Consider the following 25,336-nt stretch of genomic DNA (forward strand, 5'->3'; position numbering starts at 1 on the left):
TCCCGGAGTTTTCCTACCTCACGCTCTGGGATGAAATTCAGGAGTTCGGTAAAACGCTACAGGATCATCGCGTGCAGGTTCTTTGAAACTGGTGTTTGGGGATTTTCTGGAAAATTGCTTCACGTATAGCAATTTCCTCAGGTTTCCCTGAGACTGYGGCACTCCTTTTTAGCAGAAATAAATTTGCCTAAGCCTTCGTCTGCCCGCAGGGGGCTGTTACCGCGTGACGCCGTTCTATTTCTTCGGCCTTATCTCTTAATTAACTAATCTCTAATAATGCTCTTTTAATTAAAAAAAAAAAAAAAAAAAAGTTTGTGATCTGTCCCCGTTTTACATTGATTGGGGTAAGGGCCGTGTTCATTTGTTTTTTGCTTGTTTTTCTGCTATTAACTAAACAAATCAGGTGAAACTAAGTAACTGTTTCTCGGATCTCTCTTACTTTGTAGCAGCCTTGAAAATCTTCCTCCACCGTTAGCAGGGGAGCGTGCCATGCCTAGGAGCCCGATATAGCAGTCCGATGCTCCTTGCTAAGCTGCACACATGCATTTGCCTGGTATTATAAAATGTCCGAGCTCATGTAACGCATGAGGGCTAATCTTATCAATTGTATTAAGGCTACTTAGGAATTAATAGCTTTAAGGAAGCTGTTTATATTTTCTCCTTTAAAGCATTTAAATGTTCTATGTCTGCTCAAATAAATGTCACCGGTAGAACGGCCACTTTTCCTGGGCAAATCATTTTTAAAAGTGATATTTTTTAAAAAAGTTTACTATTCAAGGCCTCAGGTTGGCTTTCAGATTGGACACTTGGATTTAAGCTGCTAATCCATATGGAGGCACCTAAAAAGAAGTGGCCTGGTTTGTCTGAGATAAGCTCACATCCCTCTGAAGTTGATGTGAGCTGAAGTTTATTAGTTTGAAAATCAGGACACGGCTCTGGAAGTTCTTAAATTGCTCTAGGCAGGCGGGGTTGACCACTTGAGCTTTGAATGTAAATTTAAAAAATAATGATGCTTTCTTTGAAATGCCTGTTGCAAGTTAGATTTAAAGGGGAAAAAAGAGGTAATRAACCCAGTTTTACTGATTTCCAAAGGTCCTGAAGGTTCCAGTGATTTCAGTTGTCCAGTGATTCTAGAAGTGAAGCCCTATGAGGATGGTGCAATTCCTGTGTWTTACAAAAGGATAATACTAAAATGGTCTGGCAAATTCTGTTTCTAGTAAGAGGAAAGTGATTTTGGAGGTTGTCTGCAGGCACCTGAGAAGCTTTGCTTTCCCTGAGTATTGTATAGAGGAGAAAAGCTTCCCACGTGCAGGAATGCATGAAAAGTCAAAAAGTGAATTCAGAACCAAAATATCAGCAAATTAAAGAAAATCTGTATTAAATTGTATATATTTAAACATTTTCTTTTAACTGTTTTTTTACTTACAATATAATTTTAATACCTAAATTTACATTTGCAGGCAGCGTAGATATGTTTATCTAGAACAGCGTTTGCGATGTCACAAGAAAATATATTTAAGATTGGACAAATGATATATTACATGTAATATAATACAAAGCAGTCATATTACAATCTTGTMATAACCATAAGATGTTACAAAGATCTTAATTAACCAGGAGCCTTTATTTTAGACAGCATTAGCATATATACTATTTGCCTTTAYTTGGATGAAACCCCGATTCCAGTAATATTCTTAAACCTGTTTCAGGTAGTCTCTCTACCTCCTACTACAAGGAGACCATTGCTCTTGGAACTGGCTTCTCCAATATAGCGTTGAAAGAATAACGTGACAGTTGTTATCTCTCTGCAGTAACAAACTGGAAAAAGTCGAGCCCACAAGTAATTGGAGAGTCCTGTCCGTAGTAATGGTCTAGGCCAAACTTCTAGGACAGCAGTAAATCTAGATCTCTCTGAAAAATCGGGTGACTAGTCGAATAGCTTGTATAGATCACAGCACAGTGAAGCCTCACAAAGAAAAACTGTAATCCTTGTAATGCAATTCCTATTTATGCATGTTGTCTCTGAAAAGCTCTTTTCTGATAAATGTGGAYGCCTCATATGCTATTCAAAATCCTGTTCTCCTGTAATGGACCAGCGGAGACGAGCAGCAGGTCATACAGATTACTTACGGAGAAGAAAGCTGTTGGTTTGCTTTACGCAGTTCTGCTAAGCAGAGTTGTCCTCAGCAAAGCAATAAACGATAGGCTGTGGTGAATAGCAAGTTGGCTTTTACATTAGTGCCCTCATTCTAGTCATTCTTGCGTACGAAAGACAGAGTTGATCTTGCTTCCTCCCCTCATTCGTTATTATAAGTAAAAAGCATTTCAGCTTAGCTTTGAAAAATGGGAAGAGTGCTACAGCTACCTGCCATAATGAAGCTTTGCATGCAGATGGCCTGAACCAGCCTGGCCGCTGAAATGGAGACTTTGGCTCGAAGCGCAGCCCTCCCTACCTGGCCCACCAATAACTGGTGTGTGCCTCCTGGAAAGAGTTGCCCATGAGTTTGAACAAATGCCACAGGAGCTGTGACACAGGAGTATTGCTGGGGAAAGGGCACAAGTCATTAAGAATTAAAACTGCTCCTGAGCTGTACAATGACCGGGCAGCTGCAAGCGTCGCTTCGTTTGAAGACGAGCTGGGAGGAAAGGATGTTCAGAGAAAACGCTCCCCCTTCAGCCACAGCAAAGTTGAGGTTTTGCACAGCTGAATTAAAACGAAACCTGATTCTTAGCTGAGGGACTGCAAGGTTTGGAGTTGGCATTAGGCGAACAGGTATGGGTTTGCTCTCTCTGGCTTCTTTCTCTTCAGCTGAATTTACCTGGCAGCTGCAGAATAATTCGAGATGGTCTTCCTTGACTAGAGGCCACACACCACAGCAAACTCTTTCCATGTTTTATTCCAACTTTATACATAAAAACTATGACTGTGGTTGCAGGGATGCAGCCATATGCTAATTGTACCACCTCAAAAATACAAGTTGCAAGTTTGCAAACTGCTCCTTTCAGGAACTGATTACAACTTACTTGTTGCTGCCTCAAAGTTTGAGGCTTGAAGTACTTGCAGATGAATGGTATCCATTTGCTAGGATCCTGGAAAACATTTAACATGTTAGTTCTAAGTAGCCTTTTTTTTTTCCTTTTAGAAATAGTTGGGCTTGAATACTCTGGAGAGGCTGAGAGTACATATTTATGTCCAGAATAACTGTAACTGGCACATGTTCATCGCACTGATTCCACCTACTAACAGAGGAATCATCTAAGCTTCTGCTAGTTTAAATACAAGGTGAAGTGTAAGCCTACCATGCACTCATTCAGGATATACTGGCTGAATATAACCCTGAGAAACAAAAACTGTAAATCTTACCTTAATGTTGTTTTCATGATATTTATATAATTTATTAAATTACAATTTTTGCTTAGTACATAAGCTCTCAGTATATGTTTGCCTTTTTTCCCCATTATGTACATCTTAAGAACACAGCAGAAATACCATCTCTTAGCACATTAACAAAAAATCACATTATATGAGAATTTTGTCAAATTCTACTATTATACGAAGTTCTATACAATTCTGGAAATCCTTCTTTGGACTTCTAAGATTTTTCCCCCCTTCAAAAAAAAAAAAGTTTGTCTTAAAAAGTTAAAGTACATAAAGTATGCTGATAAATCAACTTGAGCAACATATGCTAACTTTTCAATTTTCAATTTTAATTTCAAAATAAGATGGGATGGATCACAGAGTGATGCCAGCCTCTTTTTTTTTTTTTTTTTTTTTTTTTTTTAACTAACTCTCTGATAAGGGAACAACATGTGAGTATTGCAAGTCCTGGTGGGGTTATTTCCCTCAGAAGTTATGAATATGGTGTACTCACAGTGTGGATAAGTGTTTTATGCCAAGGTGTACTATGTTGTATACTCACATATATAAAAAAGCGTGTGTAGAAATGTGTATTTTGGTGGTTGATATATAGCTTTTAAAAAGCAGATATTCACAATTCTCAGTTTTTTCATTCCTCTTTGATAGAAGTCCACATCACTTAGAAGCTCAGCTGACCGTTGTGATGGCTGGAGTCTTTCCACCTTCCTCTCCTTCAGCCCCTTCAGCGTCTGCTTCCACCTGGTTGAACTTACCAATCTTTTTCAAACTCTCCAAGGTGGACTTGAAAGTGTCTTTCAGGCTGTTCTCTAGAATCCACCCTTCGCTTTCGCACTCGGGGTCTTCAGGGTTTGCAATGCTCTCTAGAGAGGTGTGCAACAGCCGCAGGCCGACCATCACGGACATCTGTAAGACGCGATGGAAACGACAAAGCGAGTCAGGCAAGCCCGTACGTGCTGCTCGGCGCCCTCGGCRGCCCCCGCCATGCGTGGAGCCGTGCTCGCTCTGTGCCCCTCCGGCCCTGCAGCCCCGCCTCAGCTTCGCGAGTCGGAGTGCGRCTGCTCCTCTGCATCCACCACCCACGCTGGTGCAAAAGATGCCAAACAGCTTCCACCTGGGGGTTGTGAGGCTCCTCCAAATGAGAGAAGGACCAGAAGGAGCGCGAGAGAGGTGGAAGGAAGGAAACTTCCCGGCAGGAAAGGAGAACGACTGTCTGAAAGGGATGAGTGCCGGGGAGCTGTGCTGCGGCGGCTGATTAGCAAACGGTGCGTGCACCAACTTACGAAGGAAATACGATGTACGTGGCTGCTGCAAAGCAGCAGCTTTGTGTGGTCCTGTGCAMAAGGGGGCTTTGCACGTATTGCTGATTCACGGGGCAGAAAGGTTTTCGTGGTACTACTGATCCTGTGCTCTATATGCTCATAAAGCTGTTAACATGCACAACGTTGTCCTCTGCCAAATCCACTTATTTTAATTCTAAATATTTTTATTTCATATTGACCTTAATATGTTTGGCAAGTACATTAATCTGATCAAGGAGATATTTATGAACCAGCATCAGGACAGAGTAGCATTATCATCTGGGCCATCAGCTTGTCCAGTTCAAGTTCTGTTTTTGCTCTTACTTAGATATGTGCAAATAATGAAATCAAGGCAGGAGGTGATCTGTGTCTGTTACTAGTTATGTCTGAAACAATTTTCTATTTGTGATAAAGCATTTACCAATCCCAGCAGCCTTGACTGAGACTTTCTCTACTGTATTATGGAGCTGTAACATCCTGGACACCAGCAGCACCCCCAAACCTGCCTCCAGAGAGAGAATGTTTTTAACCGTTCTTCCGTCTTCTAACGTTGTTCAGAACAATCTGACTTCCATCTTTGTGACACTTAGGAAGAAGAATGGATACTCTGTGAGCTAGGTAAAGGAGGACAAAACGGCTGCCAGAAGAACCAGCTCAGTGAGATGATCGAGCAGGTGGTCTACAACCACGATGGGGAAGAAACAGGATTAGTTCAGTCTTTCGTGTGTCTGGCAGAGCTAAGATCTAGACCACTTATTCTCATCAATAGCGTCACAGGATTTGTTCTGTAAATGTTAACTCCGTTATCCCAGACAAATTCTCAAGGAAGTGATTACTTCCGGTCTTTCTAAACCCTAACAGCTAAAGAGGTTGCCGTCCCTGGGTGTTACTTGCCGGGCAGTCCAGCCAAGGCTGATGCCAGTGAGGCCCTTGGAGAGCAGCCAAGGGAGAAAGCTTGTGAACTTTTGTGTGCGACTGCAGCATTGGGCAGCCAGGCACATCTGACGTTGGGATTYAGCCACTTAGCATGTCCAACTGCAAAATTCCTACTTCGATTTTGGACTCYTTTAAAAGACAGGACTTCTCAAATATGTACTTCTTCGGACCATTCATTAGCCTCTCTGCCCTGTCATCCTGCTTATGTATCATCAGTGTCTCCAGACTCTTGGAAGACTAAAGCTACCTCTGGTTACACGTCAAATTCTCAGCTTTTCCCCTTTCACTYAAGATCAGAAAGGGAGAAATATTGGTCAAAGAAACACACTTCATCAAGTACTTCTTTAGCTAGAGGCAGCTTCTGTGTCTTGTTTGACATGGGAATGTGTGACCTGTCACTACTTGATCTTTTAAAAAGCTCCTAATGGCCCTGAGTCTGGAAATGATCTCATGTTTTTGTGACTTTRCCATGTTCTATGAAGACTTAAATCAATTGACACACCATTCTATAAAGGCCATAAGAAGTCATAAATCATCTAATAGTAGTCTTAGTATTTACTAAGGTGTAGTACACTGCTTCCATCCGAGCCCTGGTTTTGGACTGTCAGTTGTAGGACTAGCATCATTCCTATTAATGGTTGTTGCAGGTAAACGATGGGAGAGACTAGGATCCAACAGAATCAGATCCAAAAGATTGCTATCTGCCTGTGCTACCTCACTGCATGTCAGCAGGGGCTTTTGTGACTGACTTGCCAAGCCCCACTCTTTCTTTGACAGCAAAATTAGTTGTCCTTGCAAGCATCTTAAACTGCTGGAAGTTGCTAAATATGGTCTTACTTTCAATATGGACGATGCTTGTGTGGAAAGATGCAGTTGACCTAACCTCAGATGAGAGTCTGTGACGCTTTCTCTCAATAAAATACTTCCTTTTTTTTTTTTTTAAAAAAAAAAAAAAAAAGTTCTGCTCATAAAGACTTTGAGCCACAGGATTAAGAGGCAGTGCAAAACGGACATTCTCGTAAGTGAGCCTGCCTTCTCCGATGGATGAGAATCCAGAAAGCTGGAGATGAGTATCTGGTAAATTAATCTATCATCGCCTGCACRGAGCCTTGAATCACAAGTTTCACTAAAGTTTTACCATCATTATTTGGTAAATGATGTATCCAGAAGCCCTAATGCAGGAAGTTTTTAATAGCCCCACCTATTACTGTGTGCAAGCCTTGGCCAGGACAGTTAAGAGCTGCATGCTGTGCATAGGTCATGTCATCAAATAAAATATGAGAGGCAGCTGTCACTGTCTGCTGCTTCAGAAATGTCTGAAGCACGTTTTGGCTTTGCAAAGATGCTGCAAGCTGTAGACCCGTGCTTAATAGCAATCCAGTAGGAAAGCATGGGTTGTCAGAAAGCCTGGGTGGTTTCATTTATTTCCCCTGGACAACGGACAAACTGCCATAAAAAATTCTTGTCATTTTAACAGCAGCTTTAAAGTCGCAGGAAGAACAAGTCTGCAGTGCTTCACTGGAGCTGGACAGGCTGGACAGGGCCAGGCTGAGCCGGTGCAGCCGCCCCCACGGCGCGCTCTGCCTCTCGTTCACCTGCGGCAGAACGAACTTCCCGCCGTGCCGGGTGGTCCCTGCTCCTCTGCTAAGAGTATGTGACTCCACAGGGGAACACAGGACAGCTCAGCTACCTCGGCTTGCGAGGTTACTCAGTGAAAAAGGCTTTTTTTTTTTCCATTCCATACTTCTGTAATCCTCCCCTCCTTTTTTTAACTCACAGTGTTGACTAATAGCTTAACTGATTGAACCTCTGAAATTCTCCTTCACAGCAGTGAGCTGTGCTTTTATACCCTTCTTGCTAGGCTTCTGTAATACACTGCTCGTGGACTGGTGTTCAGGATTATCAGGAGCCCACTTCTATGCTGTTGAATGCAGCTGGGAGTTTGCTTTCCAGCGCACAACGTAGCATAGTGTACTGGCGCTTACTTGCTTTGGKTCCCCAACTTTCAGAGTTCAGTTTGGGGTTCACTCTGCTACGCCCAGCATGCGATGAATCTCACGGTCTCGGCCATCGCAGTGACTGTGATCTGTTGAGCTCTGCGTTATTATATTACGCTAAGAATTTAGAGTATCTTCGAAATCAGTTGTTGCCCTCCTTCCTGGAGGTCCTTACTTTTAAAATGCTTTGCTCAGGGCAACTTTGAATCCCCAAATTTCCTCTTTTCAGTGGCTGGAGCAGGTTAAAGAGGCAGCCAACCTTGCTCTGCTTAAGCTTCMAAAGCAAAGTCCATCTGTTTGCCAGGGTTTAGCCTGAGGCGGCTTAGCTAGAGYATGGTGTGATCTTTTTTTGTCACCCCGATGACTGACTGTCAGTCATCCTGGGAAGCCTACTGTTTTTGTTAGTAAGAGCAGCATGTAGGTGATAAAGCATTCCCAGGAAATGTGTCATTCTGCATATTTTCAAATAGATGTTTTAGTACTTCAAAATATGTTCATTCTTCCGTGCATCTAATGCAGAAGCTTTAAATCCAAATGGCCTTCCCTGAGATCTCCCATTTGGCATATTGCGCTTTCTGTGGTTCAAAGTACAGCTATGATTCGCATTTTTCTCTGTGTTTTGTACCACTTCCCAGATATCAATATAACTAACCCAACTGCAAGAGTCCTCTGCAGGCCCCAAAAGTGGTTTTACCAAGGTGCTGCTGTAGTTGAGTTCACACTGGTTCCAGATGCAAAGTGAAACAGGAAGCTACTTTGCTAKCATTTTTTTTAACTTCTCAGCAAGCCAGTCAAAGAGAAAATAAAACAAGAAGTGTGAAGTCGGTACGYTAACTCCCCGTTGTATCATACGGTGTCAAGGGTGAAATCTTACCTTAGCCAGGGGTCTAGACCTCTGCTGCACTGCTACTCAGGATTAAATTTTTTCCTATTCTRACTAGAATTTAAAGAAAATGGTGATATTCCAAAGCAGGCTAAGTTAACAYCTGTTTCCTGCTTTGCTTTCTCTCTTCAAAGTCACTCTTTAAAAGCAGAGGGAGTTAGAGATCCAGTTTGGACTCTYTGTTGCAGAATGTCAGGCCAATTATAAATATTCCAGGGATCCAATTAATATAGCTCAAATGCTTGTAGTATGTCTTTAAAGCTCTRCCCTGAGAGTTCTCTGATAGCCTGAAAAAAAATCTCAACGTTTATTTAAAAAAAGAAGATGGTATTTCATATTACTTCACAGCTTGAAAAACTTGAAAGTATTGCCAAGGCATACTTTGAGGAGTTGGAAATAAAATATAGTACTTCTATAGTACTTCTGCAAGTAATATGAATGTTACTATATCATTGTTATCAACATTCCACAACTAGGTACCGAGTCGTGAGTTTTTGCAGCTGGCATTAGTATTTCTGTGTAATTTTCCCCTAAGTTTTTGAATATCTTTCCAATTTTATCCAGCTGAAACACCCATTTCTTCAAGATCTCTTCATTAAGRTTTGTGTTGAGATACCTGCTGCCGCCTGTTCTTTGTTTTCTTACCAAGTAATATTTCTCAGCCTGGCATAGTGGTTATTTTTAGAATAATGCAACATGAAGCAACTTTGTGATAGTTTGTTTTCCCRCGTGGTTTGCAAATATTTGGATGAGTGTTTATTTTTTAAAAAGTGTGTTCATTCCAGGAAGGATGTAGACCAGGGCTTGTATCAAAAATGTAATGCATTTTTTTTTAAGTTTAGATAAATGCAAGTTTTAAAAAAAGCAGGCTCAATTATTTAAAATTGACAATGCCGTTTGGCAGCAGCCATCTCCRCTGTAATAAACAGCCTGCTTCCCTCCATATCCCGCAGTGATGTGCAGCCCRGCAGGGCTGCCCTACCTCTGCAGCCACCAACTCACGCTCCAGCCCTCGTGCCACCTCCAGCCCACACTCCTCTCTCATTCCCCCAACTAAACACAACAGCTAGCAAATTGGCAGAGACCCAAAGGCACGTTTTTCTCACATTGAATAAACAGTTTTTTAGCAGCAAAGCTGCACTTCAGGTTATGGGCCCCACAAATACTTGCAGTACTTGCACCTTTTAGGCATACACACTGGGGTTTCTGGAAGAAGAATAAATAAAAACTGATTCATAAAATGCTTCACCTAGGCTRCTTCTAGGGACCAAAAATGTTTATGGGTCTGAACAAATGCTTAAAACAAATATTGATCTGAAACTGGACRTTACCCATAGCTCTAGGTCTCTGGTTTATCACCACATAAAACTCTAATCCCATTTCCTGGGCCATAATATAAAGCCATCTCTTTCTGATGTACAGTTTTGAGTAGTTTTTGTTCTTCACTAACAGTGACACATGTAAAAGCAGTGCAGCTAGGTAGCTGAACTCTCTCACCCTCTCTTCCATACTCAGCACTCTTGCATTTTGCACAAAATCCAGTATTAATGCTGGTCCCTTTCTTCTGTTGCTATTGGGATATCCTAGACTCTGGCAGGACTGTTAYGAAGGGGGACTCTGTAAGTTAAACACCCTCTGCTCTGTCTCCAGCCTAGGACCTTTTTGGCCTTACACAGATGTTCATTATTACATGGATTTTGGGTTATTTATTTTAAATAKGTTTTTAACTCAGCAGTATACTTTGGAAAATGCTCTGTTTTCCTGGGACTGGAGCATTAGCAAAGCAGCGGGAGGTGGAGGAGCTGTGGTGCTGACAGGTTACCTCGAAAAGCCAGACGAGGAGGACAACAGCGCCCATGGAGCTCATCATGCTGCTATAGTAGTGCAGGAGGGCCTCCCTGCAGCCGCGGCCCCAGAGGTTGAGCTCCTCTGTTTGGTAGTCGTAGCTGTAGTGAGCCGAGTTGTTGGTGATCTGGTACTGGATGCAGGGTCTCGGGGAGCTGGGGTTGCAGCAGCTGAAAGGGACGCCGTCTACCAGGTACCTCCCATCCACGTTGCTTTTGATGCGACTGTACACAGGCAAGGGCAGAAGGAAGGATGAACACACTCATGCGCGCACACACACACACACATAGATACACTGGAGAAAATTCAAACGAGAAAGGAAAGCAAAGGTAACAGATTTTCCACCGTGCTTCCCGGTCATGGGATTTACTTGTATCCCCTGYTTAYATAGTGGCATTYTTCCCAGATGTTTTCCCTTTCTGAAATCCTTTTCTATGTCAAGGCTAAATAAAATYTACAATTAACTCTGCATTATTGGAAATGCACCCTCTCTAGTCACTTCTTCAATAAAACTAATTTTTAAGAAAAGTAAATGGTAGAGAGAAAWTTCATGAAGGGCAATCAGAAAAGAGTGAGCACAGAATAATTAAGGTTGAAGCAATTGCTGGCAGCTATCTGACCTATCTAAATGCCAGATGCAGTCCAGTATCTATCTCTAGATGTACAGTGTGCCCCAAGTTGGGTCTAATTCCCACTGATGTATATGATAAGTGTTTTATACACTTCAGAGAGGTTGGATCAGGCCTTTACTTTACAGCAATATTAAAAATCACATCATAGAGGATGGACTCTCACCTTCCCTGGAATTAAGGAGACCTTTGCTATTGAGTTCAAAGGGGCCAGATTATCACACCATTTGTGTGAGCAGAGACTGTAACACTCTGTAGTTCAGACCTTGAATTTACTGATTAATGTCCATTTCTGATGCCCTATTTACTGTCACAATAGTACAAAGAACTCACCAGGCATCTGCAGTCCTACACACGACATCGATTACTAAGGATAATAYAACCTTTTTTTTCTCTCTGTGCTTTGTCCTTCTACTGCTGCTGGATTAAGTTTCAGCTTTCAAATCTTCATATAATGCTGGCAAGGTGAACTTCTTACTGTGTTTTCAAGCAGCTATTTATACCCAGGGGCATACCTTCACAGTGCAAATACTTGAGTGTATTTGTTGTAACACTGTAGCGCAATAATTTAACCCTGTAATAGCCTTCATGGCAGCGTCCTAGTTCCGAATTATAAAAATAACCAGACCAACCAACTAGCCAAAACAGTATGCACAGAGACACAAATGAAATACCATTTACACAGTTAGGCAGGGATCTCACAAGATACACAGAGCTTTATTCAAAATCACTTCAGATATTTTTAATGTATGCAGTATAGTTTAAAACCAGACTGCTTCTAGTTTACAATATTCATTGCGCATCCAGAGCACAAACCTAACAAATGATGTTCTCAAAGCATTCTCAGTAAAGATCTCTTCCTCAAATGCTAATTTCTGAGAAAGTTGCAAGTATTTATGCTCAATGCTCACTTTATTTTTTTCAAAAGTTTTTTTGTTCTCATGTACATTTTTTTTTACTTGTGCTTACTGTGCCTGACCTCATTTTGAGATTAATAACTTTTCAAGCACTGACATCAGAGCCATTAAGGTATTTCTGGTCAACAATCTGTTATAGCTCATATAGAAGAAATAGTGACATTTTCATATGAGGTTTTTTAAAAAATAAGCACAAGCAGACATTTCCATTCAGGTAGGAGAATGTAAAATGCATCTGCCGATGTTGGCAGCCCAATGTTGTCATAATGCTGAAGCAATCCATTAAGTGAATTTAAAATTCCARATCTTAAGAATTTAAAATGCATGAGTTATTGGTAAAATGTTACTGTTTCTGTTTATTTCTATTAGACTGATTAATTGGCAAGATCTGAAGTGGAGTTTTAAATATCGTATCAACAGCATATATCCAGGGGACCCATTTTGCTAACTCAATATGTCCAACTGAAATCTGCTTTAAGAGTAGTGAGATTTTGATACTTTGCTGTTAGCCAGACACTTGATTTTGGGAGTAGGTATACATGGTTCAATATAATGAATTTGTAAAGAAGCAAAGATAGAAAAAGCAATTTTAAAGTCTGCTCACCTTACTTTACGTATGAGTGGGAATCATATTTTGCTGCTTTAGATTTTATGCTGTTCTGGGTAATGTAAGAGGAATTTTTCAGAAGAGAAAGTAATCTATCTGAATGCTTGGAATCCTTACTAAAGCAAGAGCAGGGAGAAACAAAAAACAAACACATTTTACACAAAACCCCCTCCAGCCAGTGTGTGTTGCAATGCCGGTTTCTTTAGCATAACACTGATCAAATAATGATCCTACGCAATACAAATGCCAGTCACTTACTCTTTCACTTCTTTTGAGCTGAAGTCCAGGTACCTGTTGCTGATCCACTGAATTTCAAACCAATCTCTGAAGCCGTTGTTTCCACAGCATTTGAACTCAATTTGGAGCATGTCAATTGTCTTCTTCATGAAGCACCTTCCCGGGGTGTCCGTGTCCCTGTAGAACTTCATGCTGTTCTTGAGCCCGTGAGCCAGGGTGCTCTCCAGAGAGCCTCGCATGAGAAAGCAAATCAGAGCCACAAAAAAAATTAGGATGTTAAAAAAGAAACACAGTGCCAAGTAAGGTTTCAGCAAAGGCTTCCACTTGGCAAATTTAGTGGGATCCAGAGAATCGTAACAAATTTTTCCAGCAAAACCATTGAAGGCGCAGGATAATATACCCATCAATATCAAAGAATTGGGCACAAAATGGCTTTCAGCATTGTCCATCACTTCGCTTCGCTTGCGGAGTTCGATTTTGAGGAACAGTCCCATGCTAAAAACAGTGATTCCAGCAAACACGGAAAACCAGTTCATGAGCCATAGTCCCTGAGCTAGTTTTACTCGTTTCTTCTGGTTGAATTTGACTTTCAACAGTGCCATCTTCGTAATGTGAGGTGCTGAAAGTTTTCACCGTTTTTCAGCGYAAGCAATTCTAGAAAGAACCATTCAGGCATTTAAAAAGACTCTGAATGGCATAGTATGAAGCRAGCTACTGCTTGGTCCTTCCATCCTGGGCTCCCCAAGTTAAGTTTCARGCTGGTAAATATTCAAAGATCCAAATTAACAATTTCACATTAGTAAGAATAATTGGCAATTAGGACCTACAACTATTTCTGGTGGTTCCTTCCAAGCAAAGGAGAAACAGTCTCAAGGTTTCAAATGATTTGATCTGGATCTGCAAGACGTCATTCTAATACCTTTAATCGTTTGATCCAATTTAGAGAAATGTCTGTCAACAGATGAGTGGAAATAATCCCTCATTTTACTATTTAGTAGATTTGTTCTTTCTTATGATAGGCTACTTGGTAGAATGTGAAAACGCAGCGATATAAAAAGAACTTTCTTACCAGAWGAATACGGATTCTTTGGTGAAGAAGGAAGAAGGCTCCTAGATTTTTTTTTTTTTTTAAGGCTGCTTGAATACAGAAACACATTTCCTCTACGTGATCCTGGTTTATTCATATCTACAGCCAGGAACACCGTTCCAGTCCTTATCCTTCTCTGTTTACCCTAGATGACATCCTGTGGCTTATGTGTTCTGGAAGCAGATAAGCGTGTAGTTTATAGTGACCTAAAAAAACTAAGCTTGCTATTTTCTATTTACTTTCAGGGTCTGTACAATCTCCAAGCCTTCACAAAAGAGGAGAAATGAAAGCTCAACTTGATAAATAAACCACAACCTAAAATCTAGAAATGCTTTTTTTCCAAAAGGAGCTGACATGAGCAGCTTATTGGATAATCATAGGGCCGGGCGGGGAACCAGGACTGGCCAAGGAGATGCAGAGAGGAGCTGCTTACGCCAGGGTGGAACATGACCCAGGGACGGGGAAGGGAGTCGTGGTCTGTCATTGCTGGCTGGCACAAGCAGGGTGCTGCTGCGGTCCTTGGGGAGCGTGGCCACCGAGCGTGCCAAGGCGGCTGCAGGAGGCAGGGCAGGACCTCTGTGAACGTGCGCCTYGTTCGCACTGCAGCCTGGCGGCACGGGAGGGGATGATCTCAGCTCTCCTTGGGCCGTTATGTTCCCCGCTGCCCTGAGCAGCCGTTTCAGGAAAGCACAGATGCTGGGTTTTGCTCTTTTCGGTGCTTTGGGAGTTTTGCTCACTCTGACGCGTCCCCTTCCGCTCCCCTCTTGTGGCCCTCTCACCATGCAGAGGTTCAGGCCTGTGCTGGTTCACAAGTCACTGAGGAAAGCTCTGTAATGAAGCAATTAAACTAAGCAAAGGGGAGGAAAAATCTGGTCCCATGAGCTGCGACCCGAGGCAGACAGGCAAGCGCTCAGGTGCTAACGCTGCACATTAGGAAGGAGCAGCCGTGCCCTGGGGATTGACCTCATTTCTCCAGGCGGCTGGTGGCCCCCGGGGGGACCTGCAAGGCTCAGCCTGACCTACAGCCCCTCAGGCTGTCCCAACTGCTTCAGGGCCTTCCTCTAGTGGCTGAAAACAGAAGGGCTAAAGAAAGCTCAGGGAAAAATAAAAGGTGTCATAGTCAACAAGGGGAGTGCTCGAGGAAGGCAGTGTAAGAAGTTTTAAAATAGCACACYGAAGAGCAGTATTTTGACAATCTGCCACTGCGCACCTCAGTTCATGCTGCTCAGTTACTCAGCTCGGGATACAGGAGATTTCCTAATTAACAACGAAGAATATCCAGCTGCTATTTTTTACTGCTCTGAATAATAAAAGATTTTTGTGACGGACCTTTCCTGGCCCAGCAAACACCAAATTATCCTTGTCCCATGCTCTGGAGCAGAGCTGAGCTGCCCAGGCTGTCAAAAACTGCCAGTCTGGGCACTGTTGCAGGGACCTGAAGAGCAGCTGGTAACTAGGATTTTCTGAAATTGCTGCTCAGTAGGGCTCTGCTGCTGTTGCAGGTGAATAGCAAGTRTGTAAAAGAAAGAAGGAAAGTATCTATCTGGCACTATTCTTTTTACTTGCTATAAAGTGGAAGAAAAGTGCCATTTCTCTGGAGAGCCTGTTAAAATACTTATGTGCAGTAAACCATAATACTGAAAGAACATCTCCTCTGGCTTCTCCGCAAAGTACCACATAACTCCGCAGTGCGTGTTGCTACATTTCACTGACTCCTCCAGGGCTCAGCTAGAAAATACAAGATAGTTTGGAGGATGTATTTATCTGACAGCTTGAAGGAAGCCCTACATAAATAAACCTGAAATGATTTCCCTTCTTGTCAGTGATGATAGAGTGAAACTCTAGTAAGCGAAAGAGAACTGTATATTAGGTCTGTGAATCACAGGGCTATACATTGAAATATGTTATGYAGTGCACTTAATAAGACAAGAAATAGTAAACCTGCACATAGCAGATGTAAGCAAGCTTGGTGTCACTCTGAATATTGGGACATTTGTATTCAGAAGCACAGATGCCAGTCTAAATAGCTCTTACCTTAATAATTTGACATTCAGATGTTCACAGTAGATCTGAGCAACCGATAAATCAAAACTATGTATGTGATTGTATTCAGTAGGGTGCTTCCTGTTAGTYTGGGAATAGAAACAGTGAAATAGAACATATAGTGCACACTTCAGTGCTCATGAATCCCTCCAAATTTTMTGTCTTACTCCTCTCCTTAAACAAAGGTAACAGGARGGGTCCTAATAAATCACTCATAAAAGTTAATGCCTTCTAGGAGATGATCAGTGATTAACCCGATGTCCAAGAAGGGGCAGTCCAACGCTTTGTAGTTAGACCTTCAAGATTTCAAATGATACCTTGGCTCCTTTGAAGTTGTCACAGAGAACAATCCACACAACCAAAACAACTGAGATTTGGAAATTTGCTGTACTTATMCAAGTAGTTTGAATAATTCAGTACCAGATGGGAGCTCAGACTGACCAAAACTACCCACATACCAAATCATATCACTATGCTTTGAAGTTTTAAAAGAGATTGGTGACAGTAAATCATGTGCTTTATGTTGACATTTGCTTCAAAAAATGAAGTTATGCTTTTAACAGTTGAGAATTAATGCTTCTAGCTTATCCCAGATATACAGCTGACAAGTTCCGTGCAAACTTCAGGCCAAGGACTGATAAAGCAGTGCTTCCAACATTGCAATCTAGCTGACAAATATATCAATATTGAGTAGCAAAAGTCACAAAAACCTGTGCCAGCAGGGGTGGGAAGACTGACCTAAAGACAGAGAGAAGGGAGTTACAGACAGAAAAAGGCAATCTTCTTATTCTCAAGAATGTTGTTTGCCCAAGTGCTGTGTTTCTCTGAAGGTAGTGCTCTCATTTTGTTCATATTTTCTAGAACTGGGAAGTGCCCAACTCATGCTGGGACCAATATAAAAATACAGATAGACAGATCTAACAGATTCAAACTGATTAGCTGAGGGCTGTCTCAGGTAGAATTACCTACAAAAAAAGAAGGTTATGGAGGATAATCAGGAAGTGTTTTGCAGTATGGACAGTGCAAAGAAGAAAAGTATTTTTGCCTGGCATCTGTCTTCTTACAAATGCTTATTTTGGCTGGGATTTGCCTTTAATCAGGGCAGGTTTACTAATTCTTCCTACTTCAAATACAAAACATTGAAACTGGGCCGTAACAGATACAAGCTAATTGCAGCGAGAATGTTTGAGTTATTGGTCCCCTCAGAGGCTGCATATTAAACTCAAATGTATAATTCATATGCCATTTTGGAGAAAAAAATTTAGAACAAAATGTTCAAATCGTAATTGATCTGCCAGAACTGCCAATTAAAGTATTTGAGTTCAAAATATGTTGCTAAAAAATTATCATTTCTATGGATAATAATGCAATACAGAAATCTTTTGGAAAAGCTATGCCTTCTAAACTGAATATAATCCACAAAATTATCAGTGAATGTTGAGAGGGAGGAAAAGGTTGTTTTAAATGCAGATGATTCATAGAATCACAGAGTGGTTGAGGTTGGAAGGGACTAGTCCAACCCCCCTGCTCAAGCAGGGTCATTTGGAGCACATTGCATAAGATTGCATCCAGGCGGGCCTTGAGTATCTCCAGAGAAGGAGACTCCACAACCTCTCTGGGCAACCTGTGCCAGTGCTCTGTCACTCTCACAGGGAAGAAAATTTTCCTCATATTCAGGCGGAACTTCCTGTGTTTCTGTTTGTGCCCATTGCCTCTTGTCTTGTCGCTTGGCACCACTGAAAAGAGTCCAGCCCCATCTGCTTGACACCCTCCCTTAATCAATCATCTGATCATCTTTGTAGCCCTACGCTGGACTCTCTCCAGTAGCTCCATGTCTCTCTTGTACTGGGGAGCCCARAACTGGACACAGTATTCCAGTCATGGCCTTACCAGGGCTGAGTAGAGGGGCAGGATCACCTCCCTCSACCTGCTGGCAACACTCTTCCTAATGCACCCCAGGATACTATTGGCTTTCTTGGCCACAAGGGCACATTGCTGGCTCGTGGTTAACTTGTGGTCCATGAGGACTCCTAGGTCCTTCTCCACAGAGCTGCTTTCAAGCAGGCCAGTCCCCAGCCTGTACTGGTTCATGRGGTTATTTCTCCCTAGATGCAGGACCCCACAGTTGCCTTTGTCGAACTTCAGAAGGTTCCTCTGCCCAACTCTCCAGCCTGTCCAGCTAACAGTACAACTTGGTATCTGCTATACACTCTGCTGCCCAGTGCTGAATCAGTTGTGCTCCTTTCAAAGTCTTCAGTCCAAGTATTTAGGCATATGTAAAAAGCCAAACATATATAAAAGTCAAATTCTCTTTAAACAGGAACAGTCCATGTACCTAAATTATGCAAGTGCTTTTAGCTGGAAAAAAGATCCTGATCTAATCTGTTCCTTTCACACTGCTTTGTGATATCAAACAGGTGTTTTTCTTGGGGCTTTTATTTTCTTTCTTTCGAAGCGGCTGTTTTTCATTGCGGGGAAGAAGGTATCTGTTTCCACCTATTGCAGGAACTTATTTTGGAAAGATGAGAAATGGTGTTTATGAAATGTAAGTTGCTAAATCCATTGCTTGGGCTGTTATGCACAAAATATATAGATACAGTGCATACAAATGTATCAGTATTACAGATAGCCACATGTATGGTATCATGCAGCATGAGAGAGTACAAGCGTACTGCTCGAGAAGCTGATGTTGCCAACAGAAACTGATGTGCCACTGCATAGTAAGTGAGCTCCTACGTCAGCACTTGCTGAGGGAAGAAAGGATGAAATCCTTGTTGCTATACGGTTATTGCCTAAATAGGAAGAAACTATCCCACACTAGAACCTATTTAAATAAAACAGGGTTGGATAAAGAGAGAATGCAGATAACTTATTTTTTGTTTCTGGTCTTCAGAGAACAAGGTGCAGATACACTGAACTGCTCAGGAGCCTCAGTGGGAACCAAGCGGGGCAACCTCTCTCGGGACTGAATGTCCGAATGAAACATTGGCCTCACTGAAAGCAGCAACAAAACTTGCAGTTGCTTCTCTGGAGTCGAACTTTCTCCCATTTGTCTGTTCTATGCTATCACCAAATATTAACATGTGAAACTCTGTGTAATACTAAATAATTGTCTCAAAATGGTTTCTATATGCTCATTTTTGTGTATTTTTGCATAAAATCATTTTACTTCATTCTCAAATGCATATGATCTTAAAAAGGTTGAGTTACATTGCTGCAGAGAATGAAGGTAATTACACTTGTTTTAAAGATTTCTGTAAGTCTTTCAACCGGAGATGGGCTGTCTTCGTGGATTGTTTTTCAAAGGTATTTAAACCAAGAGTTTGCTCTTATGAATCTCATTGGAAAATTATTCCAGACGGCTATCCTCCAATGTTTAGAAACTTCCTGATTTTTTTGCAAAWTGGCCTTGTATTCAGGGCCAATTTATATCCAGTTTTATTGTGCCAATATTTCTGTGTTTATCCTCATAACACAGTCATAACCATGTCCCTGGCAGGCATTTGTTTTTCTGGCTCCTTTGAATYCTATCATCAGAATTATATTTTTTAGGGCATGTATTTCTAAAGGAATTCCTTTGTTTAATCTGGTGGCAATGAGCCACAACTAGAGTTCAAGTTCTTGAGGAGACTTTGCTGAATATAGGTTGCGATCCTACTGACAAACTCCCCTACAGACAAAGACCAAAAGGTGCTAATGGTGCTATGGTTTCAGCTGTCAGCTGGCACTYGTACTGCTGACTAGGACCACCTTGACTGCAGCTGACAGCGGGCGCTACCTTCTGCATCGCTTTCTTACTGACGGGCAGGACAATTACCTTTCCTTAAAATGTTCTTTTGCGGGGCGCCATTGAATTCTGCCTGACCCCTGCCTCTCACTGTTTTTAGTCTTCATCCTGCTCCTATATAAGAGAATTTGGAATCGGTTTCTTTTCAAAGCAGTTCTGGCTGCTTTTACCCTCCCTGGAGCAAGACTGTGAGCCCGATTTTAGCAGCCATCCACTCAGCCGTGAAACCTCTTCAGTATGCAGGCTTGAACGCAGCCTTCACAATTCAAAACCTTTTTCCCCCATGGGTCACTGGGGGAGGGGATTTTTGCCAGTTCTCCCTAGCAGGTTAGACATARAGGAAAAACAATTCTAACTCCTGACCTAGATGATGTTGTCAGGCAATTTTCTTCATGTTAGCATTGCTTCTTGTTCCAAGGGAAGAAAGAGTACATAGGCTGCTCTCCTTTCTCGAAGTTGTGATTAGCAGGGACGCAAAGCAGCTCTGACCAGACCAGCACTCCAGGTCTYCTTGACCTGGGAAAGACTGAGAGCCAGCCAGGCCCAACTCCTGAAACCAACTACTTCTTCGCGAACATTGCCCGATCTTACCTGTGATTATTTCTCAGGTACAAGCTTCAGGAAAATTCAATTGCCAGCAACTTGCAGCTTCCTCTAACAGCGTAGTGTCCTTCGTCACAAATACTTCACTTCTGAGTAGCTTTGCCTGGATGAGATGTGTGAGGGTCTCCATCATATCATCATTCTAGTCACCTGGAAAATAGCACACAATCACTCACTTCACTCGTTACAATCAGACATTCTCAACAAACTTATTATTTCATCGCTTACATACTTGAGCTATGTTTTGTCCTCCTGAACAAATAGTTTAGGGCTTATCTGGAGAGCAGAAACTATCTTCCTTACGTCTTTTGTCAAGACTTTGTCAGCTGAGGAGAAARGTAAGCAAATACTATGAAGCTACAAATATTGTGGACCAGACTCTCAYAGTCTTTCAGTGTTTAGTATCTACTCAGTTTGCAGCTCCAATTAAATAATCTCAACAACTCTGGAGCAGTCTAGACCTCTCAAAGTATCAGCAGCACCCTATTTTCAAAACGTTTAACTAATGAGTTGTGTCAACATTTTTATTTGCAAAAAATYCCTCTTAGTGGAAGAAATTAAAGAATAGCTAAGGAAAACATTTTCATAATGTTTTAACACTATGAAACGTAACACTCAATATAACTATAAAACATTTTTGTGTTTAATCCTACCATTCTTTTAAATACTTTGTAAAAACTTAATAAGCRTATTAATTCTCAGTACATATGAATTATTAATTTCCACTAGGTTTGACTGAAGAATGGATGTCCTCTCAAGTGAAAAGCAGATGTTATTTTTCTGCTTGCAGAACGCTAGGACATCACACAAGTATTTCAAGAATTATCTGCACCACTGTCATCACTGTGAAATGTTTCCTCTGGGGCACAGATCATGCAGATGACAAYCTGCTCCTGCTAGTGGTTATACTAATTGCAACTTTCTTTTCCATATGTATTTTTATTAAAAGTTATCATAAATAGCATTGTAAAAATATCAAYTCATCAGATAGTAAAGCCTAGTGCTTTTGTTTAGACAAAAGCTACTGAACAGGTTGCTAGCTATTTCTATAGTGATACAGTTTACAAATAAGCCAGATAGCATTTTCTAGTGCATAGCCTGTGTTCACACACTGTATTTAATAACATAACACTTCTGCTTCAAAATAGTTAAATCCCTCCGTGCTGAAAATAATTCTAGATCGGGGAAATAAAATTTAGAAAAGGTGCATRGAAGCGCATAAAACTGTATGTGTGTGTGTATATAAACTACATATTTAAAACTATAAATACACATGCAAGACTGAAAGCAGTTTCACAGACCTACCACTCTGAAATTACATTGCCTTATGTCACACTTGAAATCAAGATTCAGTTACCCATTTCTTATTATGAAGGTAATGACAGCCCTTACAAGGGAAAAGTGTATATCTAAYAGTAGCACCAGTTACCTGAAACATCTTCTGTAATGTTCCTAAAGAGTCTTACCTAACAATTTTGGTCTGATAAAAGTTAAATATTTGAGAAGAAAAACATTGAGAACTGGCTATCAGCTGACCTCTCAAAAGGGAAAAAGTCTACCACAGTGAAACTAAAATCTGAATRTCTTGTTTTTAACTCATGCTCCATTCATTGAGACAGTACTGCACGCTGCCTGAGCAGCAAGATCAGAAATGTTGATGTATGGACCAACAGCTGATATAGGTACACACTTAATTGTCAGTTTGTAAAGTGGGTTGAGAAATATCCATCTCTGATATCTGTTACAACCTGGTAGCAGTATCTACRTTTCTAGATTTACCAGTGTCCATCAACCTGACACAGCAAGTAAAATTGGATGGGTTTTGGCTAGCAGAACGAAAGAATTTCTGCAGTTATTAAAAAAAATCAGACTGAACATCCCGTAATCACAAAACCAGAGGACACTAGGGGGACTGATTTGCCACAAACAGGGTATGTGAGGGGACCAAAAAAAAACGAAACAAAAAAAAACAAACAAAAAAACACTCCCCAAAACACCCCACAAACAACACACAAAATTATAGGGTCAGTTTCTATACTTAGATGTACTTGTTAAAATTAAAATATTTTAGAGAACTTCATATGCTAACATCCCTTTAACAACAGACATTAAAAAAAAAATACCAAAAAGTACCACAGTAAGGCAAGACAATGAATATTGTCTTTAAATTATTTTATGAAGCTGTCAGTGCAAAGGAAAACCATCATTAAAGGGATATAAACAGATACTTAAAATGCAAAGTGTTAAGAAGTATACATCAGCATAACAAACTGAAAAGTTGCAAAAACGTAAGAAAAAATATTTTTGCTTTTAAATTAAATACATTAAAAACAAACAGAAGCTTCTTAGCTGCTCAAAAGCACTCAAGTAAAATTTCAAGTACTCATAGCAACAATACAATTTTTGACAGTTCAGTTAGCATTCATTTCTCTTACAGAGGCACACACATGATAGCAGGGCAGCATAAACATTTTGAAATTTAAGTTCAGCTCTGAGCTGTTTCCAAGGCTTGATGTTTCTTAGGTGTAAAATGCCACAATATAAAGAGCGTTTTTGGAAATCTAAAACTATTACGTACATGTTATGAATGGGAACTGGTTACTTCACCATTCACAGGTGCTGTAAGAAGATTAGGCCACAACATAATGCTGCTGCTTTTCCTAGTATTGAAAATGAGTGAAAAAATAGAGACTATGAGAAGTTATTATATTACTGCCTTTATGGAAGATAATATTTAATTTTGAATTTGGAATACAGCACTTTATCTCTACATTTTATTAACTCCTTGTGTGGAGTTAACATTTCGCTTTACATGCAGTAGCAAGATGCTGTAAATTACGCTCTTACCACAAAAAGGGCTTATTGTCTGATATRCAGGCAAACTGGGCATAGCAGTAGGTCAAATCTGAACAAATACCTTCCCTGAAGTTTCAAACTTGGTGTATGCCCAAGACACTCAAGTTAAAGCTGTTGGTTTACAGAAGGAACATCCACTCAAATAGCAGAGTTTCAGACTGAAGTTTTACTATTCATAGTTTGTTAATACCAACCATTTATTAATATATTAGTGAAACACTGAGTTTTTATTAAGAGACTTTTTTTTTTTGCTTCAAACTTATTACCCAACTTGACATAAAAGCCTAACAGACAACTTGTAGACTTCATCCACATTAGCACAACCTGGTCCACAGTTAAAGTAGCCTAGGATTGGCATCAGTCTCCTATAATGCCTGCTGTTAAAAATTCCTTCCTTAGGTTTGCCTCCATTAGCTCACAGTAGTTCTCTCCCCCACTCCCTGTAATGTTAAGCGTATTGTGGTCTGTAACTTAAGCACCATGAAGATGGGAAAATTTTGGTATTTGATCTTTCCATTCCAGTACACCTTGCACTACTTGCAGTTAACTCCTATTCTGTCTGGGTGAGTGACAGCAGCACAGCTCTTAGCAGAGACTCCCTCTCATTCCTGTACTAAGGTCCCTTGCCCCACCTTCCMCAGGAAGAAGTCAGCAACGAGGTAYTGCAGTAGTGGGCAAATTCCACAGTGACATATATATAGATATAGAGACAGCAGCAAGTAGTTTCAGAATAGTAAACAACATTTCACTAGTACTTTTAAATCATTGAATCTATTCATACATTGTAGTTCACAATTTAAATATCAAATGCAATTGTTTTTATGGTGAATTGAARACCAAAGTCCTCCTGTTTGTGAATAAATGCGTTTCAGTACCACTTCTCAATCAGCACCAAGCTGCCTCTGCAGTCAGTCCCAGTAGGTGATCCTTTCYGGCTCAGGAATCAGGCTCCAGTTGGGTGAAGGTTTGTCCTTCGCCAGCCAGTCAAAGTCATCCACTATGTTCCAGTTGTTCCTGTTTCTATCCAGCCCAGAAGACTCGAAATCCTTCTCGATACCAGGGTAGCTCCAGGAGTAAGGGGCAAAAGACACCTTAGTGCAGTCTTCGATCACGGCGCGGCTAGTCACCTGCACGTAGAACCGACTGTCTCGAGTGCGATGGGTGCGGAGCTGCTGGCAGGCCAGCACCAGAAGGCAGTCGCTGCAGCCATCCACCAGCACGGAGGTGGAAACGGGCCCGCAGAGCACGGTGCAGCCCCGGCAGTCCCGCACCCGCAGCGTGTTGGCATTGCCGCGGAGCCGCACCCGGCAGCCACGCAGCTCGGAAAGCACCACATCGCGCTGCAGCAGCTCAGCGGGGCCGAGCTCCAGCTCCTCACTCTCGGCCCGGCTGAACCCGCACAGCGGGGAGCCGTCCGAGTCCCCCTCGGCGGAGCCGTGGCCGGGGGCCGGCGCGGCGGCTGGAGGCCGGGCGGGCTCCGCGGGGCGCTGCTCGCTGCCCGGAGCCACTTCCTTCTTGAGGGTGCGGAAGGCGAATTTCTTCTTGGGCTGCAGCTCCTGGCGCCTGGCCGCCAGGGCCCCCTGGAGCCGGGCCAGGGCCTCCTGCCCCTGCCGCACCTCGTAGGACGCCAGGAAGCGCACGCTCTCGGTCAGCAGCTTCTGCAGCCCTTGCAGCCGGGCGGCCGCCTCCTCCAGCTGCTCAGCGGCCGCCGCCGCCGCCAGCAGCGCCTCCACGGCCTCCCGCTCCCGGGCGAAGGCGGCGACGAAGAACTCGCTCTGCTCCTCCTTCACCACCTGCGCCTCCTTCTTCTGCCGCTGCCGCTCCACGCCCTGCTGCCGCTCCGCTTCCCGCCGCTGCAGCCGCTCCGGCAGCACCGCGGCGGCCACCTCCGGCTGCAGCGGAGCCACCAAGGCGGCCGGAGCCCGCAGCCCCTCGGCAGGCGCCACATCCTCTCCCGCTGCCTCCATCTTGCGGCCTCTCCTCCCTGCCGCTCACTAAGCGGCTCGCTAATTGGCTGCCGCTGGCCCCGGCTGCGTGGCGGCCGCCGATTGGCGGGCCAGGGGAGGGGTGGGGGGAGGAGAGGAGGGCCGGAGGGAGGGGTCTCTGCGGTTTTAAAGGGGCCGGCGCCTCTCTGCGGGATGGGGTGAGTCCTGGCGCCAGGTGCTGCGGTCTGCGGGGCTTGTTATCCCGCTTCCCAAATTAGCAGCCGGGCTATAAATAACCCCCTGCCAC

General features: G+C 42.5%; 3 protein-coding genes across 5 annotated transcripts in view; 1 reads left to right on the forward strand and 2 right to left on the reverse strand.

Moving 5' to 3' along the window:
* Nucleotides 1-1,464: 1,464 nt before the first annotated feature.
* PRPH2 (peripherin 2) lies at nucleotides 1,465-14,839 on the reverse strand. 3 transcript variants are annotated; one of them, XR_014897119.1, is made up of 4 exons: nucleotides 12,750-14,839; nucleotides 10,316-10,562; nucleotides 3,921-4,282; nucleotides 1,465-3,090 (listed from the first exon to the last, which is right to left on the reverse strand). XR_014897119.1 is itself a non-coding variant. In XM_085315819.1 (3 exons), the coding sequence occupies exons 1-3, from the start codon at nucleotides 13,328-13,330 to the stop codon at nucleotides 4,046-4,048; spliced, it is 1,065 nt and encodes a 354-aa protein (XP_085171945.1). In that variant the 5' UTR covers nucleotides 13,331-14,839; the 3' UTR covers nucleotides 3,760-4,045. The 3 variants fall into 3 exon arrangements, 2 of the variants coding, with proteins under 2 accessions (XP_085171945.1, XP_085171946.1); XM_085315819.1 differs by lacking the exon at nucleotides 1,465-3,090 and having other exon boundaries at nucleotides 3,760-4,282; XM_085315820.1 differs by lacking the exons at nucleotides 1,465-3,090; nucleotides 3,921-4,282 and adding an exon at nucleotides 5,146-5,262.
* Nucleotides 14,840-22,273: 7,434 nt separating this feature from the next.
* TBCC (tubulin folding cofactor C) lies at nucleotides 22,274-25,280 on the reverse strand. The gene has a single exon (XM_085315826.1). The coding sequence runs from the start codon at nucleotides 25,069-25,071 to the stop codon at nucleotides 24,013-24,015; it is 1,059 nt and encodes a 352-aa protein (XP_085171952.1). The 5' UTR covers nucleotides 25,072-25,280; the 3' UTR covers nucleotides 22,274-24,012.
* BICRAL (BICRA like chromatin remodeling complex associated protein) overlaps nucleotides 25,226-25,336 on the forward strand; it is a 47,463-nt gene continuing 47,352 nt past the window's right edge. Inside the window, exon 1 of the mRNA XM_085315823.1 lies at nucleotides 25,226-25,247. The gene's annotated coding sequence lies outside the window, so the exon portion shown is untranslated. The remainder of the gene's footprint in view (nucleotides 25,248-25,336) is intronic.

This window comes from Rhea americana, unplaced genomic scaffold (assembly GCF_003343005.1).
Source record: "Rhea americana isolate MKP2758 unplaced genomic scaffold, rheAme1 scaffold_44, whole genome shotgun sequence".
Taxonomy (NCBI): domain Eukaryota; kingdom Metazoa; phylum Chordata; class Aves; order Rheiformes; family Rheidae; genus Rhea; species Rhea americana.

Coding starts and splice junctions, on each gene's coding strand:
- PRPH2 (XM_085315819.1), bottom strand. CDS start 13,330: ATGGCACTGTTGAAAGTCAAATTCAACCAGAAGAAACGAGTAAAACTA. Junction 10,563..12,749: donor AGCTCAAAAGAAGTGAAAGA/GTAAGTGACTGG, acceptor GCCTGTGTACAG/TCGCATCAAAAGCAACGTGG. Junction 4,283..10,315: donor TCCTCGTCTGGCTTTTCGAG/GTAACCTGTCAG, acceptor CGCGTCTTACAG/ATGTCCGTGATGGTCGGCCT.